The sequence below is a fragment of the Falco peregrinus genome, chromosome 6 (genome assembly GCF_023634155.1).
Source record: "Falco peregrinus isolate bFalPer1 chromosome 6, bFalPer1.pri, whole genome shotgun sequence".
NCBI lineage: Eukaryota > Metazoa > Chordata > Aves > Falconiformes > Falconidae > Falco > Falco peregrinus.
This window is the reverse complement of record NC_073726.1, coordinates 67838290-67858231: the sequence shown is the minus strand read 5'-3', so window position 1 is coordinate 67858231 and position 19942 is coordinate 67838290. Positions and strand designations below refer to the sequence as shown.

Genomic DNA, 19942 nt, shown 5'->3' with positions numbered 1-19942 from the left:
TGACAGAGGCCTTGGTCTGGTGCACAAAGGAAAGGGAAACAAATCAGGTTGCCTGCTGTCAAATTAGGATTTGTGTTGTGACTCCTTTTCCCAGGTGGTGTTTTTAATTAATATTTTAAAATACAGAGCTAGTTTACATTGATGCAAGTCTTCTAAACAGTACTTTAAAGGAAGCAGGATGGGAGCCGCCATGACGCTGACCGGCGGTGCGGGCCCAAGGCGCTGCCCCGAGCACAGCCCCCGCACCCCGCCGGGCCCGGCCGGGCCAGGCCGCACGCCGCGCCGCGCTGCCGCTTTAAGGGCGGGCGGGGAGCCCAGCCCAGCCCAGCCCGGCCTCCGCGCAGCGGGGCGGAGCGGCGCGGAGCGGTGGTGGCGGCCGGCAGCAGGTAGGTGTAGGCCGGGCGCTCCCCGGCCCCGGTCCCGCCCCGGCGGGGGGCGGTGCGGCCGGGCGAGGGGGGATGGGCAGGCGGGTCCGGCCGCGGCGGCTGGAGCGGCTGGGGGCGGCCCCGGTGACCGTGCCCCGCGGGGGTGGCGGCCGCCTTGCAGAGGGGCGGGCAGCCCGGGGTGACGAACCGGGGACGTCGGGATGGCAGCGGCGGCCGCCCCGGGGCGCGGCATCCCCCCACCCCCGACGCTGCCCCGCTGAGGCGGGCAGCCTTCGGCCTCGCCCGGCAGCGTCCCTGCGGCTGTACTGTGGGAGGCACCTGCTGCTTTTTTTTTTTTTTTTTTTTTTTTTTTTTTTTTTAAAAAGGGTTAAATTACACAGGACTTGGTTGTTAGGGTTGTGAGTTTTTTGGGGGGGGGCGTGTGTGTTTTGTTTTTTTTGTTGTTGTGGGTTTTGTTTCTGTTTTGTTTTTTAAATGGGTTGTGCATGGTGTTGTCCCCTTTTCCAAGTTCTACTCGCCCCTGTTTGTGTTCCCAATGAGACGGGAAGGCCAGCAGTGTCAAACCCAAGGGGATCAATCCTGACACCTTCCTGCACTAAACACTTCTAAGCCCAGTTTGGCATTTTGAGCACAGAGCTCTTGGCAGATATTTCTCTACCGACAATTAATTAAAAAAGAATAACTGTCGTGGTGGGCAGCACAGTATACAGGCTGCCGAATCTCAGCCCTACTAAATTTGTGGCAATTCATGGGGAAAGACCAGCACGCAGCTGATAAGATTTGTCTCTTGATGGGTTTCAGTTAACTTCATGCTTCCCTTAGGCAGATGAAGGTTATGCAGCTCCACCTTCAAGAAGGCAGGCAGTCATTAGCTGCATTCCTTAATTACATGGACTCTGCTGAATGGCATTCTCAAATGTGGGAAAAGGCAGAATGTTCAGTCACATATATTTATCTGTAATAAACCCACAAAGACTTAACTGGACTGCCAGCCTAAACAGCAAAGTGTTATGGGCAGGAAATTCACAGCTTAACATTTCTGTAAGCAGCCAAACTAAAGCCAGTATGTAAAGCAGGGGCCAGCACACAACAAAATGCCACTAAACACATAAGAACTTTCACTAAAGATACAGACAAATAAAGAAAACCTGAAGTCACAAAATATGAAGTGTAAGACTTTGTTTTACTAGCATATTTTTCCTGTTGTCCCTTTGTCTGGCTTTTAAGGACAACCTGGATGGCCAAACTGGCCACAATTATTCTGCTGTGAAAAATTGGCAGGGGTGGGCTGAAGCTGTCTTCGTGCGTCATTCTGCTTTCTCATGGAAACCACTGCAAAAGAGAGACAGCAATTGCAAAACAGAGTGCCATTTCTCTTGTGTCTGTTCATAGTCGCACTCTTGCTGTTGTGGAAGCACAGGCCTTAAATGCTTCTCTGGTTACCAGTTTAGAGGGAGGTTCAAAAGCTGTGCCCTGGAGCAAGCAAGTCGAAGCTATAGAAAAGAAATTAGAGAGCAAGATAAGAAAGGAAAAAAATATATGGAAATATTACGGGAGGGATGGAGGAGAACTGAGCAGGAAGGCAGGATTCAGGCCGCTGCTTGGTAGGTATACTCACAGGATCAGCATAAGACAGACCCAGGGTCTGCAAGAGATGGGGGTGAGGACAGTATGGTGATAAAGTGCTAAGCGGCTCCTCTTCATTTGCCCCTCAGCTGCATGCTGTCGCTCTCCACTCTCCATTCTCCTGATTTTTAAATGAATCCTCCATTATCCTTTTCTTTGCTGCTCGTGACCTGAAAACTGGCCTCAGGTGGTGTCAGGAGGCCTTGGAGCATGAGTTCATCCAGTCTGAATGTCTTGCCTTTTAAAAGCTTAATTTTTTAAACTGTGTTGGATTCAGTTTCTCTCTTAGGACTGCTTGGAGCATGTTTATATAGTTTATTACAGGGAGTAGGCTACAGTGATGGAGGTCTGCTTTCTTCTACAGCTGAGAGCATCCATGTGAAACTATTGCACAGTAAGACTTTTAAAATACAGACGGAAATGCAACAAATTGGCAGTATTCTGATCCGTTCTTGGAGATTTTATTTTTGCTTTTGGAAGCTATCAGCCTGACAAATCTGAGGGAGAAAGAGGAAAGTCTTTTGAGGAAATCCTTTAATTGCTTGCCTTTAAAGAGATGCTTTCATATAAAAGACTCATCACTATTATAAAACTTGTAATTAACGGCATCTTCCAAACAACCTACTGATAACCTTTGCTATGTCCTTAGGCCCTGCAATGCCAGAGCAGTACTGCAAAATCTTAAGATTCAATAGAAGAACTGGAAACAGCAGTAGATTGCTGTATGTATATGTCCAAGGCAGATGGAGGGAGATGTTAAAAGGTTGTATGTTTAATTTTTAGCTCTATCTGTTGTCCTGTGAAACGGGTTGTTTCTCACTGGGTATGTTTACAGCACTCTTCTGAATGGGTCTCTTTGATAGCTTCTTCCTTAAATACCACTTCTTTCAGACTTCAATGGTTCTTTGGGCAGGGGCAAGGCACACAATCATGGTCACACAACAGCACACAGACCTCCTCTTCCTAAAGCCCTGGTGGGGCACAGCCTTGAAGTCACTGAGGAAACATCACTTAAGTAATGATGTTCTCTTTTTCAGGCATTGCCATCCATCACTATGAAAAACATCATCCTATAAGTTTGTTTCAAGCTTTCTGCCTCATCACCTGCTTCAGATAAGCTGTGCTCTGAGCTCTCCTGGGGAAGGTTTGTCCTTGGGGAGACATGGCCTTCTGCAGCTGGAAGTGGCTTCTCCTCTTGGGCAGGCAGAACACCTTTGCCAAGGCTTGGAGGAGCAGAAGGGGAGGAGGCTCCTCTGTGCGCTCTAAGCGCTGCTGCCATTGGAGTGCCGGCAAGTCTCTGGATCCTGAGGTGAGAGCGTTTTTGGAGGAGAACACGGAGGTCACCAGCAGTGGGCATCTCACGCCAGAGATACGGCTGCGCCTCCTCACCCCTCGCTGCAGGTTTTGGAAGGAAAAACCTGACCTCTGGCCTTATGGGGACCCATTCTGGGCCATTTACTGGCCAGGAGGCCAAGCCCTCTCCAGGTATGCAGCATGCATCACAAAAGCTGATAAATCCAGTTTGCTACAGGCCAGGATGTCAAACCTGGCTCTGTTTGTAGTGATCCCTAGCAATGGGTATTGGCCTTTGTATGAGAGCATAGTATTCGTACTCCTCTCTGCTTGTACAGGAGAGACACAATCTCTGCTGGTTGGCAGTGAAGTGTCAGCCCCTGCTGTATATAGAATAACTTATGGCTCTTAAGCTGGAATCTGTTGTCTTCAGTGGTGATGCATGTGTTGACAAAGGGGCTGAATTTGGATCTGTGGAGGGTCTGTGCAGTTGCCATCGAAACCTAGTGAGGTGTTTGATTCTGTCATTTATTGTTGCTCCAAACAGGAGGATTACTATTTTGTTGTAATTTGTGGTTGGTTTGGCTTCTGTGTTTGTGTTTTTTTTTGTGTGTTTTGGGGTTTTTTTTTTGTTGTTTTTTTGTAGGGGACAGGAGTGTGGATGTGTGTCTGGTCTATTCAGAAAAGTAGGTTTATGCTGATGCACTTGGGAATGCTGTTATCCTGAACCATGCTCCTCATTTAGGATTTCAGCAGCTGTATTGTCAAGCCTTGTGGCTGTATTTTAGTCACATCAGAAGCCACATTTTGATTTTGGCCACTGTCAAAATGTCTTTAATGTTCCTGATTCCCAGGAACTAGTTAGAGTTCTTTTATTCTGTAAAATCAAAAGTCTCACTTTGAACAGCACAAAAAGTTTGTAATTGTTACAGCAAAGAACAAGCTGTCAGATGTTCCCCACATAGATGAAAGGGAAGGATCTAAATTGGGGCTTTACTGTTTTTCTGCAAGAAGCATAAATAGGAAGGTGCTTTTGACCAGGAAAAAGGTGTGTCTTGCAGTTAAATTGAGAGTTGATTACCCTGCCGTGTAGATGAACTAGAGTGCTCCTGAACATTGCATAATTAAATTGGATAATCTCTACATTTTGTTACCATATGGTTTACCACTCTATTGACTTATTGTTTGTGCACTTGTTTGATGTACTGGGAATGCTAGAAATTAGCTGCATAATTCAGAAAAGTAAAAAGAAAAAGGGAGCATGAAAATATTCTGCTTCTGTAACTGTGCTCATTGCACAGTTGGCATTTCCACACCAGGAGTCTCCTGTTTCAGGCCATTCCTCTTGGTGTAACCCAAGATACCTTGTTAACTGAGCATGGCAGACAGCCGTCTCCAGCAGCAGCGTAATGCACTGCGTGTGTGCCAGGGGATGCCGCTGGCTCCAGCTGTCCCAAGTCACCACAGTCATCAGTGGTAACTTGAGCACCGTTTAGCTGGAAACCAGGCACTTGCAGCATTAGGCCAGGTCATGCTCTACACAAGTTACTGCTGGAAAGTCGCTGAAAATCCAAGCGTAGTCCCTAGAAAGGGGAAACAGAGCACTTTCTGTGGAGGTACTACTACTGTTCTCCGTCCTGTTGGTAAACTAGAGGGTATCCTTAGAGGAGCGATGGCTGCAGGGGAGTGCTGCCCAGCAGCTGAGTTGCTGAGCCTCTGCACAAATGTCCTGCACGGGTACCCTCCAAAAAGAGAGCATCTGTACTGCTTCAAAGTACCAAATAATGCTGCAACACTGTGGTAACAGAAAGCTGGGTGCCAGACCTATGGGAGATGGTGATTCTCATTGAAACTGAGCCAGTTTCCCTCACTGGATTCATAACCACCCACTCAAAAGCACCGAGCTGTGCATGCCCGAGCTGTCTGGCAGGATCCCTTGTGGTGACGTGTAGGACAAGAGGCATGGGATGTCAGGTACCACTAGGCTTGCTTCAATCACAACTCAGAGTTGGGCCACCACCTCAGTGACTGGCAGAGAACAAAGGGATACAGCACAGCTTACATACACACTTACCAAATCATTAGTCACTGTCCAAAGTTTTTAGAAGTTTCCTTTGGTCTTGCCAGTTCTGCGAATCCATCGCTGTCCCAGCTGATTCATCTATTCTGGTTCCAGTCTCTGCCTTTGTTCCAAGGACCTCCTCGGATCATGATCTTCTTTCTGCCTGCTTTAACTCACACAATCCTTCAAGCACACTTAGTCTTTGAACAAGCAGTTCCTATTCATCTATATTAATTTTTCTAAAGACATCTGTGTTTCAGAAAGCACCTATGTACACAAATTGATCATCTGTTGTTTCTCTGTTCTCCTATTGATTAGCTTGACTGCGTTTTAAACCAGCCTTGGATTAAGGCTATCCAAGGGATGAGGCCTGGCTCTGCCATTTAGCAGCTTCAGCACTTCAACTTTCTTAATTCAAAATATATTTTCTTTAACACAGGCCCTCCTCCTGTGTCCTGGGTTTCTGATCTAGTTATTTTGTATCTTCAGTCCTGGTTTCAGCCTTCCTGCTGTCATCTCTTAAGGGCTTGAACTGTTCAGTTTGAGAGTAGATTGTCGTCTTTTCTCCCAGTCTGGGCTCCTAGGAATCTGTGTGCAGACGTGCTGGGATCTAGTGCCATTGACACTTGACATTCCTGTTAGGTCTCCTTCTGCCATTCCTGTTGGTGCTTCTAGGCCCAGGCATTTCCATCCATCCATTCACCATTTACATCAATCTTAACGTTTCCATTACAGTTCTCTGCATTGGCACCCACCTGCAAAAGCTGTGCTTACTGGTAGCCCTGCGTGAAGAGTCAGCCATCACCCTCCATGCCAGAAGACAACACAAATGTACAATCCTTTCCTGTTTCTACTTTCACAGAAGTTATGGCAATCGGTAGTAAATTTGTAGCAAATTGCAGTAGTATGTGTCACTTAGGGCTCTCCCCACCACTTAGGGTCTTCCCTGTTGTAGAAGATGGAATTTCAAGGCAATTCTTAAAAGTTCTGAACCCTCAGTAATGGCTATATGATTTGTGGTGCTGCTTGCCTTCTGTCAGTTCTCCATGTCCAGCCTAGAGGTTTTTACTTGCTGATTCCTCTTCACAGGTGCCAACAACTGGATGAAGATACTCTTTCTGCTCACTGCTGCTCTATTCTCATTTTCTTCTTGCTACTCAGGAACAATATTAAGCAGACTAGAACTATTTGCATCTGTGTCTGCATGGTTCAGGAAAAGAAAGAGGAGAGATTCCTTTTCTTCCAAGCAGTTGCATTAAGCAGTATTTTAGGGAATGGGTAGGCCTTGCCTTTTGATGGGCGCAGCATTCACTGCGAATACATTTTCATGTTTCTTCAGTCAGATTGCTTTTTATTTCTACAAATCCTTACTTTCCAGGTTCTTGATGCCAAGCCTTTTAGTCACCTTGGTAATAATCTACCTTATTAGATAGCTTCTATCTGACAGGTGAGCTTGATTGAAATGGTGTTGCTTACTTGGCTGGTTTTCTTTTTGTTTGGGGGGCGGGTGAGAGGGGAGAAAGACTATTGCTCTTGATTTTTATATCAGCAGAGACAAATATGGAGCTGTGTACCAGCTGCACTTGTGGAATAGTGTTTTTAAGATACCGTGCTTCATTGCAAGTGTGACAAGAAGTCTTATGCAGTGTAATGCAAAACTGAAAAATTTGCATAATCTTGTTCGTTGCTTTTAATAGGTTTTCTTTCAGGTATATTTTAGATAATCCACGTGTTGTTAAAGGACGATCGGTTCTGGATCTTGGAAGTGGATGTGGAGCAACAGCAATAGCTGCTGTGATGAGTGGTGCATCGCAAGTCCTTGCTAATGACATTGACCCAAGTAAGGCCTTTTTTTTTTCATCTGTGTACAGATATTTCTTAGTTTTTAAAGCACATTTAATACAAGCTCCCCTCCATATTTGGGAGGAATTCAGGTTTCAGAGTTCTAAGAATGCTAAAAAGATGAATGGATTTTGCCAGTATTAGAAGCTGGGTTATACCATCCTCTCTCACACTGAGTAACCCTCCATAGCTCCTTAGAAGGAACAAACAGCAACGGTTCCATCAGGTGTTTTGCCTATGCACCATCACAGCTGGTTTGGGAGAGAACTCGCAAGCGCAGGTGGCAAGTTGGCTTCTCCGTAGGACCATAGTGTTTTCCTGCATTTTCCAATGTTATGTTTAAGTTAGGCCTAGATTTTACCTTTCCCACCAGACTTTGTTTTCCCATAATTGACTTGTGAATTCCATTTATTCATAATTTATTTACTGATTGGTTAGGGAGGAGGTATGCCCATAGATTAAGGCAGTTGGATGTTCTGGTTTGATTCTGTGATTGGTTTCCATTGGTGTCATTCCAGGAATAGTTCTTCCCTGCGTGACGGTGCAACAAGGATAAAATTTGGCCACTTTATGCCAGATTTTGACCTCTAATGAAAACTGTAGAAGTACCTAGATAGGATAAACAAAAATATTTAATAAGAGATGAAAGATGTGCCAAGGAAATTGGTAAGGGGGCTGAATGGCAGAATCCTAAAATTTAACTTTGACTTTTTTTCTTCAGTTGCAGGAATGGCAATGATCTTGAACTGTGAACTGAATCACCTGAATCCCTTCCCCATCACCATTAAGAACATAATTAATTCAGAGGCCGGCAACTGGGACCTCATTGTTCTAGGGGACATGTTTTATGATGAGCAGCTTGCGGATGGTCTGCACCACTGGCTGAGGAAATGCATCAGGATACAGCGAACTGAAGTGCTGATCGGTGACCCTGGCAGGCATCAGTTTTTAAGCCACAGCATTCGCAGTCAGTTGCACAAAGTTATAGAATATTCACTTCCCGAATACACTAGACAAGAAAACTATGGATTAACATCAAGTGTTGTCTGGAGTTATCAGCCCTCAAATAGCTTGGAAAACTGTTGAAGCTGGCTTTCAAATGGATTTTGTCTCACTTGGTTGGCTTTTTTTTGTAAGTATGTAAAATGAAAATGAGAATTAAATATGGAAGATATCTGTTGATGCCAAGTAGGTTACTGTACTGATTCCAGTCATACTCGCTGAGACTTTTGCTCCATTTGAGGTAAAAACTACATGTAAACTGTATTCGAAGGGGCCTGCACTGAAGTGCAAATCCAAAGACAAGTAGGACTTTGCATGCTTGGTGTTTTTCATGCATATTCATGTCTTCCTCTCTGACAGTATTGTGAAATGTTTTGGACATCCAGCATACTGCTGTGGGGAGAAAGTGGTGGCTGAAAGATTACTGCACTGCTTTTGCACAGTTTTGCAGCTTATTTACAGAGAAGATTGTTGCTGACATTCATAAAACTCTCCACTAGATTATTAGCTCATATTACACTCAAAGTGCCTTGCTCTTTTTCTGGATATCTCTTCTGAATGTCAACGTAACCCATTTGAATCTCCCCTCCCCCTCTATAATAAAAATTTACTCCTTCCGGAAGCTGCTGGAGTGATTATTTAGGACTTGCAACAAAATCTAAAATATGCTTCTTGAACTTAGCCAAAGGAAAACTTTTTAGCAAGTGGAAAGTGACTAAATAGTAATACATACAGGGTAACTATCCCCTAGAGAGTGGGGCTAAATGATACGCATTCCCTAACTTTGCAGGGGTAAGAAAGGCCATCATAGGAAGCTGGTGAGGGATGAAGAAATCTTTCTTTCCGTAATGTTTAGAAAGTATCTAAATAAAAACAGGGAATAAAAGTCAGATACAATTATTTTTTTCTCTTCTCTTGAGGAGATGCCGCACAAGAAGCTCCAGAATCACTTTCAGTTACATCTGTCAAGGAAGAACCCTCTGCAAGGTAAAAGGAAAAAAAAAACCCCAAACCAAAAAAACCCAAAAAAACAACACGAGAGAGAGGAAAATTTGATCTGCAGGTACAAGGCTGTAAATGCAGCTATCTGAAGAAGAAACTGACACCTTCAGGCCAGTCTTGCAGGAACTGCCACCTTTAGCAGTTAAGTATTGAACAAGCAGCAATGGGGAACTGAGTAACTGCAGAATGGAACACAGTGCACCTACAGCTATCCAAATACCAGTGATGTAGTTGGAGCTTATAAATGTGAAAAAGTATGTGGTATTCACTCAGAAAACCACGGTGTTTATGAAGTAGGAGAGTTAGAGGCACATTCAGATGTACATGATTATAAAATATAATTTAACAAGTTTTCAGAACTATCCAAGCAGAAGACTTATAAACTTTAATCTTCAGAACAATATGTGAATATTGTGCAGTGCTCAACAATTTACAACAATATATTCTGTATTGTTTGGATATTGTTAAAGTGGTAAGTGCATATATGATGTTCTTCTTGGACTTCACCCAGTGCTTGTAAATTTTTGTTGAAAATGACCATGACACAACCTGAATCAAAACAATATTCCAGTAGAGTTATGCTAGTAATAAACACGTAAGAGCAGACTCAAGCTCTGACGGTGAAGGATTTAATGTGACATATTAAACTTCCAAACCTAAAAATACAGTGTTAATTCATTACAGTGTTATACAGATTTTTAAGCACAAGGTAAAGCTATACCACTGTTACACATTTAGAAAAGGCTATAGGAGAAGACAGACATGCATGTTTAAGGACACAGTGTAAGCTGCATTTTCCTTCACCATGACAAATCCAAGGTTACATTAGCAAGGGGAAAAATCTCACTTTGCCAGTGAGGTTAGCAGTAGCACTGTCTTGCACCTTTAGCTGCTTTACATTACCTTAATTTATGATTTTCTTTCTGTGTGTAGCACTTGAGATGAGAGTCTGGTGACCATCACCGCACTATGTTACAGTTACATGTCTTACAATAACAGGCTGAGGGAACTGGGCTTGTTCAGCTTGGAAAAGAGAAGTCCTCAAGGGACCCATGAGCAGCCTGCCCATACCTATGAGGAGGTTGTCAGGATGACAGCCAGGTTCTTCCAGTGAGAAAGGGTGTAAGTTGAAACACAATAGGGTCAAACAGGATAGAAGGAAAACATTTTCCACCATTAATACAGTCAAGCAGTGGAAGAAGTTGCTTCAAAAGCTTGTGAAGGCTCTGTCATCTTCTGTTTTTCAAGACTGTTTTTCAAGCCCCTGATGAGGCTGGTCTGAGCTCAGAGTTGGCTCTGCTTTGGGCAGGAAGTTAGACTAGAAACCTCCCGAGGCCCCTTCCCCACTTGAGTTAGCTTACAATTCTACCTACTCTTTTTGTGGCACCCTTCCTGAAACCAGGGCTGGCAGCCTGATCCTTATGTTTACTTATTCGACAACTACTGAGCGTGTCATGGCTGCTGCCTAATTAGCTAGATTGGATCAATATGAAAAAATAACACAAAACAAACATATCGCCCACATATGTCCAAGAATTCAAAGGAATGATGGGCCCTGATTGATACTAGGGATTCCATAGGGGAAAACATTAAACTGATCTTTAGCCAAAAAAGCCAATAAAACATGGTAGATTAGGTTCTTAGTCCTCTATCTAGTCCAAGGATTTGCTGCAGTTAAAGCCTTCAGATGCTAGTTGCTAATGTAGCAAAATCAGCTTCTCCTGTTTGCAGGAACGGTTTGTACTGGTGCAGCTATACCTGTCGTTATCATAGGAACACATTCATCACTGGGCTGAGCCATGGTACTGCATGCAATAAGACTTAGGGATTGAGGCACTGCAGTTTGAAAATTATGCTTTCAGTTAGACTTGAACAAGTTTTCTAAATGGGCTTGCTCTTCCATAAACCATATCATAACAGAAGAACAGAGATTATTATCAGACATCGTAATACCCTTCATTATTACTGGATGAAACATATATACTATTATCTTCCCTGCAATTCGACCTGAACTTTAAATAGATTAGCAGAAGACTGGTTTATTTCTGCAACACTTAAATAAGTGTGGCTACAACTGTTAAATTATAAACATATTCCTTATAGTTGCCTAAACTCATGGGTTTCTAAAGGTCATCAGACCCATGTAAGACCAGCCTAGCTAAACATAGCGTGCTACCTGCCTGTATGCTAAACTGCTAGCATTTAAAAAAGTTGCATGTAGAAATCAGTCTCACTATAGGTTATGCTGTTTCAAGAAAGCTAATGAACATACTTACAATTGTAGTGATACCACTGGTCCATCACGTAATAAACTCATTCTACACTTGTAAATTACTTTTGTTCTTTAATACGACTACAATGGAGCAATATATAAATAGTTATTTTCAGCACTGGAAATATAATAAACCACATACAGTGGAACACATATCTGCTGAACTCTACCATCCTGAGATTCATGTATTCAGACATGAAATTTGGTCCTACTCACTCAGAGCTATGCTTACGAGGACCAGTGTTTTGCCCTCTAAAAGGATTTTCATGAAGAAACATACGCAAAAGCCAGAGCAAATAATTATTTGCCCATACATATGATTCTTTTATTGGTCATCGCTACTACTCTGAAATTTGATAAGACACCACAATTTCAAAGCAAGTTTATGTTGACACATTCACAGACTGTAGTTTTGTATGTAAGAAAATCCAGCAAGTTTTTGATGGTCAATAAAATCAGAAACCTGCAGCATCAGTAATATCAAAAGATACCTACACTTTTTCTTCCAGACCTAGCAAAAGTACACGGTGAAAGGAGACTGTTACTACTTAAAATGCATTTACATTGTCGTTAATGCCACCTCCGTTCACCAGTTCTGCTTGTTGACTTGTCAGATTTAAGTCCCAACTTTACAGACACTTCCTCATAAGTGTTAACACTATGTTTGGTCTTGGTACTTTTAGTTGCAACTACCCTCTCAGACTACAAACTCAGAGCCCAGATTTACTTAAACTGGGTTTGTGTATGTAGCTCAGATGCTAAAAGATGCTTAGTAGCCAAATCGGATACTTGAAGGAGGCTGAGCAATTACAGCGTAACATTAATTATGGTTTAACTTTCCTCTTAATTAAGTATGATCAGCGATGCAAAGACACGACAGGCTTTGAGTAGACACAGTGGGGAAGCCCAGGTCAGGACTGGAATGGTGACGGAGACCTCTGGTGGGAACAACGAGGGAAGCAAGCTGGTGGTACAAAAGTCACCAGCTATTTCTCCAGGGTGCTTGCTTTCTGAAAGAGCTCTTCCATCTGTAAACTTTACACTCATACATAAACGATAAAGAAATCAGTAAACGGTCCATGTTACTTGCTTGATTTTGTTTGATATGACTAGCTGCTCTAAAACATCTCGGGAACGATCTGCAAAAACCCAAAGGAATTTCTTGTTATTCATTAAGAATATATACAGGTAGTGTTTGGAAATTAAGTAAACAACAAAATATTTACCTCAATTATATATCTCCATTTATGGTTATCTTTCTACTACAGTATCACACTTCAGATATACCTTTAGTAACTCAAAACCACTCTGTTCTTTCTCCAATCACATAAATGTAAAGCATCACCAACCAACTGAACTCAAAAAACCCAAGACAGATAGATCATAACCTCTCCTAAGTCTGGGTTGGTTTTTTTTCAGGCTCCCTAGTTCTATTCCATCCATTCCACTCTTTCTTGAATGGATGCTGTTCCATACTTTTGAAATAGAGTATGAGTTTAAGATGCTAACATATTTTTCTGAAGTCTTTATCATCAACTTTGGATCTTCATCAGCATGTTGAGGGGTAAAAAAAGTAAATAAAAAAAAAATCTTCAAACTCCAAAACAAAAATTTCCCTCTCTGAAGGTCACCATTTTTTCAAAGCAAAATTCTCACCTCGCTTTGAAAATCTCAGCGTATGAGTATTATTTTATCTGGTAAGTTCTTACTTGTTTGAGATTATTTTAAAAGTGGAGTGTTCTTTTCCAGGGAGCAAGAAGATACTATGACATAGTAATTACTCTTCTTACTGCCCGCATGATTTGACCTACCTGTTATCAATGGACATCCATGGAACAGAAAAATGTGTATCTTCGGACAACAAGTAAGGACCGCTTCCACAGCAACATCAGTCAGATTCACACAGCGCTCCATGTGGATCTCCTGTTATGAAAACAGCAGTAACAAAAGCCTGTCAGAGCACCCATAGTTTTGGAGGCTGAGCTTTCCTTTGCCCAACCATTTCCAGAGATAGCCACCCAGAAGAAACTATGACTTACTACTCCTCTGTGCACTGACCTCATATGTGGTCCTGTGCAGACCTGGAAAATACCCTCAGGAAAAATAAGACTGCTTTTCTATGAAGAGTCAAAACTAGAAACACAAATCTTGAGTTTTCCCAAAACACATATTATTCAAGACAACTGAGAAAACTCTTCAATGAGATTCTACAGTGTTGGAGTCCCTTCAGTTTTTCTATGACACACATTCTTCTAGCAATTTGTTGTCCAGGAAAACAGAACCCAAACTGAATTCTGGGGTTTCCCCAAAAGGCAGGATTCATGAGCCTCTGCTGAAGTTCCCAATATCTATCTACCCGTCTACATAGTTCCTAAAAGAAGTCTAAGAATGTCTTCCAAGACTAGACTAAACTGGTTTTCTTCATTTCTCCACAGTCATATGTGGTAGAGAAAGAATAAATTCAGAATAAATTAACAGATTACCAACTTTTTCTTTTCCCCTCTAAACTGCCTTACATATCAATAAATTAACATACAAGAAGAAATCTAGAAAAGAGATGATCAAACCTAATGAAAATAGCATTTGGGAAAATATACTTTGGAGATCCTGGGGTAAAAATAAAAACCCCATAAACCCACTGTTTTATTGTGAAAGAGTGCCTTTCCAAATTATAAACTCCAAGGATCTTCAAAGAGCACAGAAATGGAAGGGACCTTTTGTAATAAATTCAACTTTGTACAGCATGATGACACAGAAAACAAGAACTTTATTCAAAGAACCAAGTTATACAAAAGTTGATATATGTATAGTTTTTAGCTCATTTTAATAAGCGAAATGTGGAATCTGAATGCCTCTGAAGTAAGAAGATGTGTATAGCTGCCTGCTAGCTACAGTTTGAGAAGTTTCAGACCCTACTTTTTTCACCATGTACCTGTCATCAGATCACTGTCTATAAATTTGCACTTTGATGATATCAAGCAGAGGTATGAGGATTGTGACACAGATAAGGAAGAGTTACACTGAAGAAGAGATTCTAGCAAATAATTCCATATTGTCTACTAAATTTCTTTTCCTTACTACTTGTAAACCAAGAGACCTAAACTGTTCTAGTTGTTCATACTGACAGAACACAACTTCTGTTTTTAAAACTGCCATTCCACACAAACCAATTAAATTTTGCCTTATTAAAACTGCACAGACTGCGTCCCCTGAATATAAAAAAAACCAACCCACCCCAGAAACAAAATGCAAAAGCACTTAAATACATTGCCTTTAAAGTGGATGCAAGTACAGAGCACATGAAAACAAACAAGCAAAATCTGTATCACTATTCAGTCTGTCATGACTGAAATTTCCCATCGGTTCTTCTGAAATCTAAGCCCACTACCTCAATATTACTTTCTCGAACACTTACAGATGAAGCAGGTCTTATGTAAGCTACCTAACTTGTTTCTGATCTAGTGCAGTTTCCACAGGCATCCATGCACACACAAACAAAAGAAAACCTGTGCACCTTCAATGAAATAGCAACCACAGCAATGCAACCAGGAAACACCAAAAGCCACGTTTTGTAAGCTGGAAATTTTTACTAAGAATAAATGGAACTGCATTTCTATGGCTTGAAGAAAAAGAGCTTACACACAAGCACACAATTCTCTGCAAACTCTGGACAGTAATAATACAGAAAAGAGCAGATAATCCTGACAGAGTAATTACGCCAGCATTGCTGGAAAATAGTTCAAAACCTTCTAGGAACCCTCTAGGGACTTTACAGAACCCTGCCTTACTCAACTACAAACCTAAAACTTATTACAATAAAGTTATGAAAACTTTGTGTTTTAAGACAGATACTGAAGACTTTTGAGAGTTACCTACTCTGAATGACCCAATCCAAACGACAGAGATACACGCTGCTTTACATTTGTAGGCTGGACACAAGAGGTGTCTTATAAAGACTATCTGCATAGTCTCATGGTTGTTTAGAAAATCTGGAAACAATGCTTTGCTACAGCTAAAGATGTAACCAACTAAAAGACAAAGATATTTTCAAGTAACTTCTAGTGCGTGTATATATATATATATAAAATCTCATTGCTATGGTCTGAAAAATAATAATTTAATCTGTACCACAAGACTTATCAAGACAAAAAAGATTGTCCAAAATAGACAAAGTCAGCTGGAAAAAAAGAAAACAAAACCTAATTGTTTGCCCTACAAATACAACAATATCAGATCTATTTTTTCCAGGTTATTAATACTGTCAGTTGATCCAAATTTGGTATTTTGTTTAGTGTTGGCTTTTCTATTAAACACTATAAAACTAGCAGAAGTATGGCTTGTTTCCCATCTTAGTTTCTAGATGCACAGCTTGGATCCAGAAGCAGCCCTTACAAAAGCAAACACACACACAGAGAAAGTACAAGATCATTTATGGTAAGAGGTACGGAATGCTTCTTCTCCATCCTTTTAGCACTGTCTCTGTGCCTACAGAATCTTTACGCAAAGACAACTCTGTTTTCATGACTTAAGAGATTTACCTATGTGGAGGTGCTAACTGATGTCTTAAATCCATGAAATTATCCATATTACAAATTCTGCCTCAGTGTTGAACAGAATCAAGTAATAACTCCAAAGAAGTCAAGAGAAAAAGTTAAGCATTCATTTGCATTTATTATACAGCTGTCTAAAGCAATGTCAGTTAAAAGAAGCATACTACATTCAACAGAAGAAAATCCATCTTGAAAAGACTGAGGTTATCAAAAAGCTGGTCTGGGGCATTGCCACAGACAGGAAATACTCAATTCATAACCAAAATTAGGGCCACTAAAGCAAAAATCAGTCAATAAAAACCACCCCTCAGAAGTAGCACAGATAATTTAAAAATGCAGGTATTTGCTTTTGTTCATTTTTTTGTTACTAGGTTAAGGCAGTTACCTTTAAATTCTTTGAACACGTTCCACTCACTAGTGCTACAACGCCATCATCTGTTACCTAGAGAATAAAAACCATGTTATTAATACAATAGGCTAAAGCTCAATTTTTTCAAACACAGCTATTTGTATGTGTGGGGAAAATATTTTAATTTATTCGCTCCCTGCAGTCACTGAATAAACTTAGCATTACAGTATTTTCTTCCCAACTAAGCTTGTAGAGAAAGTTATCCATGTATGTTTTTTTCAGTCTATTAAACACTGCTACATTTTGCTGCTACGAGATCCAGCCTGCCTTTCTATCCAGATGTTTTCAACTGTGTAACTGCTATTTCTGCAGCTTCCTTGTCTCATTTAACAGTAGGTATGCTATTAGGGTCAGAGCATGGCACTTTTAATTTATAAGATCTCTACCTAGACCAATTTGTCTCCTATTTTCATGACTGCTGGAGATGTCCCTGAAGGAAGTTTCCTGGGCTAGGGAAATAAAAAAGTAATCATAGGAGTCTTTTATCTGCTGTCTTACTTTTATTTATCCTAAAGCAAACCAGTTACACAAGACAAAAATCCCTCAAACAAGCAGTCTTACAGTAGTCGTCATACACTGCACTAAAATGTTTATCGAAGTGATTGGCTACAGACAGCCATGAAGCAATAATCACCAGCAAGAGAGAGGAGAGAGACAAGATACAACTTTCCTTAGAAAGGCAAGAAAGGCCAATTCATTAGTTTGCTTCTGGGAAGCAAATGCATTAAGCTTCCTTGCCACTTCAAAAGTTGGATTGGGTATCAGATGCATGACACAAGTTTCTTCATAGAACTTATACTAGATGGCAGGAATAGCAGTCACCGAATATTCCCAGTAAGGCTCAGACAAACTTGACAACTAGAATCCAGGGACCACAAACTTCATTTCTGTTTAAAGATTTGATTATTCCCATTGCACAGATTGTCTTAATGCCTTCTGGCCTTCTATTGCAAGCCTACTGTACAGAATTGTAATAGAAAGGGTCAGATCAGTGTGAATGGAGAATGGACAGGAACGTCCTAGCATGGAGGCACATAAAGGCCTGTAAGAATGGCAGTTGTTAGTACCTAGCTTAGCAGGTCTTCAAGATGACAGCACATTTAGTTCCTTAAGACACCTAGACCAGGACACAAAGGGCAGTAAATGAGTAAATTCTATTAATTCCTATAGGTGGGACAGAATGGAGAGTAATCACTGTCAGTGCCTAAAGGGTATGAAATGGCATATCCAAAACCAGTCCGTGGTCACCAACCTAAGACCAATCAGAGTAAAGTGATAGAGACTTGATAGCCTGTGTCCCTTATCCTCCATGTCATCAAAACAAAGCTGGACCAGACTGTGTGGTTGGCGCCTGAACACTGGAAAGACCATCTCAATGCTACTGTCTTGATGCTTGTGAGCATGTTTATGACAGCATGAGAGCATGAAAACAGTTTTGTATTAAAACAGAGTCCTCTCACTTTCCTGTATAAGCTTACAGTAACCGCTGCTATATTATTATTACAGTGTTGCAGTATTGTTTCCTATTCTGTTGAATATCTATGTGCATTGCCTGTAATGCCACATCTGCTCATTGTCATCTACGGATACATTCTTGTGTTGGGGATAAACCACCTGCAGTTAGTACCAAGCCACAAACACATCAGCTTCTTGGTAAGACTAGCTGTTACCAAACTCTGTATGCATCTCTAGCAAAGGCTTACGTAGCTCAGTACAAGCAGTTCAGTACCAGCAGTTCAGACAAGAGCAACCCAGCTTTGCTCTGCATGAGAGGTGTCTGAACAGATCAAATAGCTAGCCTGCAACACTCCTGCTTTTGCCAACACATTTTGCAGAGCACTAAACTGTCCCACATCTGAAGTACTGAGGCCTGAGCAACAGGCCCTGAGACAAAGTTGACCTCCAGATGAACCCACCAACCAAGCATTATATACCTATAGTATCCAATCATTAACGGAATATGCATGATCATTAGTTAAGTATGTATAATCATTAGCAAAAGATGTAGCTCAGATAAAATATAATCATTAGCAAAGACAGAGCGCATCCTTCCTTGCTTAGAGGCAGGTGGTCGAGGCCTTGAAACCAGACACATGGCCTTGTTTGGAAACTGGTGGTTAAAATCAAGCAGATTAAAGAAACTCGCTTGGTTCCTCCCTGAAGCCCTGGCCAGGCTTTGGTGGGATTGGAGAGGAGAGTGAAACCAGATGTTTCTGCATTTGTAATTTGTAATTATGTGAGCTTGTTTATTCAACAGTATGAAACTTGGACCTTTTTGCAGTGGCTTTGGAGACCTCACCTACAAGGGGATGCCCTGCACAGGACTTCCCAATTGCTGGGACAGGCCTGCCAAATCCTCACTGCAACAGGGGCTCCCCAGTGACTGCAGATCTGGGTGACGGTAGCGTATTAGGGTGATTGGTGATGTATCTTTCTTAGTCACTATAGCTAACCGTACATAGTAATGATTAGGTGCACTACCTTGCTTATCTGTTTTATCGCTTGAATCAGGGTATTGTGAGCTAATCCTTTTGTATGTGCATATTGCCTTATTTTCTCTATTAATTTAAAACAAACAGTAAATGAAGGTTATTTTCTTTATTGGTGTCTGTGTGCCATCTATTGACCCTGTCAATTGGCAATACAACATCCTACACAGAAAACTGTTACAGTCTGGCAAGATTCTTCACACAATTATTTGCCATACATTGAGTCAATGAACATTAAAAGAGAAAAATGTATTGTTTATTGGTGCAGGAATTTGGACTCCTGTGTTTCTACCTGTTAACACTGCTGGGATTTAGAGCACACTAGAAGTAGAGCAGTAAGTACAGGATTTATGTATGAAACCTACCTCCTTAGAATGGTAATATAAGCATTCTGATAAGTAAACATAAACAGATTTCCTAAGTGGTCCTGGGCCAGTATAGCAGAGTTCTTCAGGTCAAGCTTCCACTCACATTCTGTGTGCATACAGGGGACACAGAGCTACAGATCCTTCTTGGTTCAATCCTTCTCTTGTCTCACCTGCCCCATTTCTTCTTATTCTGTACCACTTCTATACCTCCTGCTTATCGTACTTCATCTCTGCAGTCACTGGATGAACCTATTTTTAAAATTACTACATCAGCCTTGAGGCATTTGGGTCCCTTTGTAGTCTATCTCACATATGCTTCCTTGTTCCTGCAAGTGAGCTGTGCTCTTCTGCCTGTTCACTTACTTCCAGTGTTCTCACTATTCTTCTCTTTCACACAGCTTTGCCAGTTCCACTTAATATTTTTACTACATATTCTGGCTCTCAAACACAAGAATATGGTTAGGCCTTCCAATCTGTACAGGCACGAGCCATCCTTAGCTTCTATGCTTCATCTTAAACTTATTTCATTTATATCTAGTTTCCCTTTATTTTTAGGCAAATTAAATTCAGAATTCTAGTGTATTACCACCATACAATTATCAGAAAGGAATAAAAAAAAAAAGTAGAAACATTTAGTTACT

At 41.4% G+C, this 19942-nt stretch overlaps 2 protein-coding genes across 9 annotated transcripts in view; one reads left to right on the top strand and one right to left on the bottom strand.

Annotated features, from left to right (window-relative positions):
- Window positions 1-237: 237 nt before the first annotated feature.
- ETFBKMT (electron transfer flavoprotein subunit beta lysine methyltransferase) lies at window positions 238-8833 on the top strand. 5 transcript variants are annotated; one of them, XM_055807816.1, is made up of 4 exons: window positions 238-386; window positions 3050-3497; window positions 7065-7207; window positions 7931-8833. In XM_055807816.1, exons 2-4 carry the CDS (start codon window positions 3175-3177, stop codon window positions 8293-8295), a joined length of 831 nt encoding a protein of 276 aa, XP_055663791.1. In that variant the 5' UTR covers window positions 238-386; window positions 3050-3174; the 3' UTR covers window positions 8296-8833. The 5 variants fall into 5 exon arrangements, with proteins under 5 accessions (XP_055663791.1, XP_027648832.1, XP_027648831.1 ...); XM_027793031.2 differs by lacking the exon at window positions 238-386 and adding an exon at window positions 817-2734; XM_027793030.2 differs by lacking the exon at window positions 238-386 and adding an exon at window positions 817-2775.
- Window positions 7236-19942, bottom strand: part of AMN1 (antagonist of mitotic exit network 1 homolog) — a 27294-nt gene continuing 14587 nt past the window's right edge. For 3 of the 4 annotated variants that reach the window (XM_005241774.4, XM_013302723.3, XM_027793032.2), the window contains exons 5-7: window positions 16421-16477; window positions 13297-13408; window positions 9827-12624 (exon numbers count right to left, since the gene is read on the bottom strand). In XM_005241774.4, the coding sequence (XP_005241831.1) occupies window positions 12551-12624; window positions 13297-13408; window positions 16421-16477 (243 nt within the window). In that variant the 3' untranslated portion in view covers window positions 9827-12550. Of the gene's footprint in view, window positions 7819-9826; window positions 12625-13296; window positions 13409-16420; window positions 16478-19942 lie in introns of those variants that run through there. The other variant, XM_055807817.1, reaches the window with a different exon arrangement.

Coding starts and splice junctions, on each gene's coding strand:
- ETFBKMT (XM_055807816.1), top strand. CDS start 3,175: ATGGCCTTCTGCAGCTGGAAGTGGCTTCTCCTCTTGGGCAGGCAGAAC. Junction 3,498..7,064: donor GGAGGCCAAGCCCTCTCCAG/GTATGCAGCATG, acceptor TGCTTTTAATAG/GTTTTCTTTCAGGTATATTT. Junction 7,208..7,930: donor TGCTAATGACATTGACCCAA/GTAAGGCCTTTT, acceptor TTTTTTCTTCAG/TTGCAGGAATGGCAATGATC.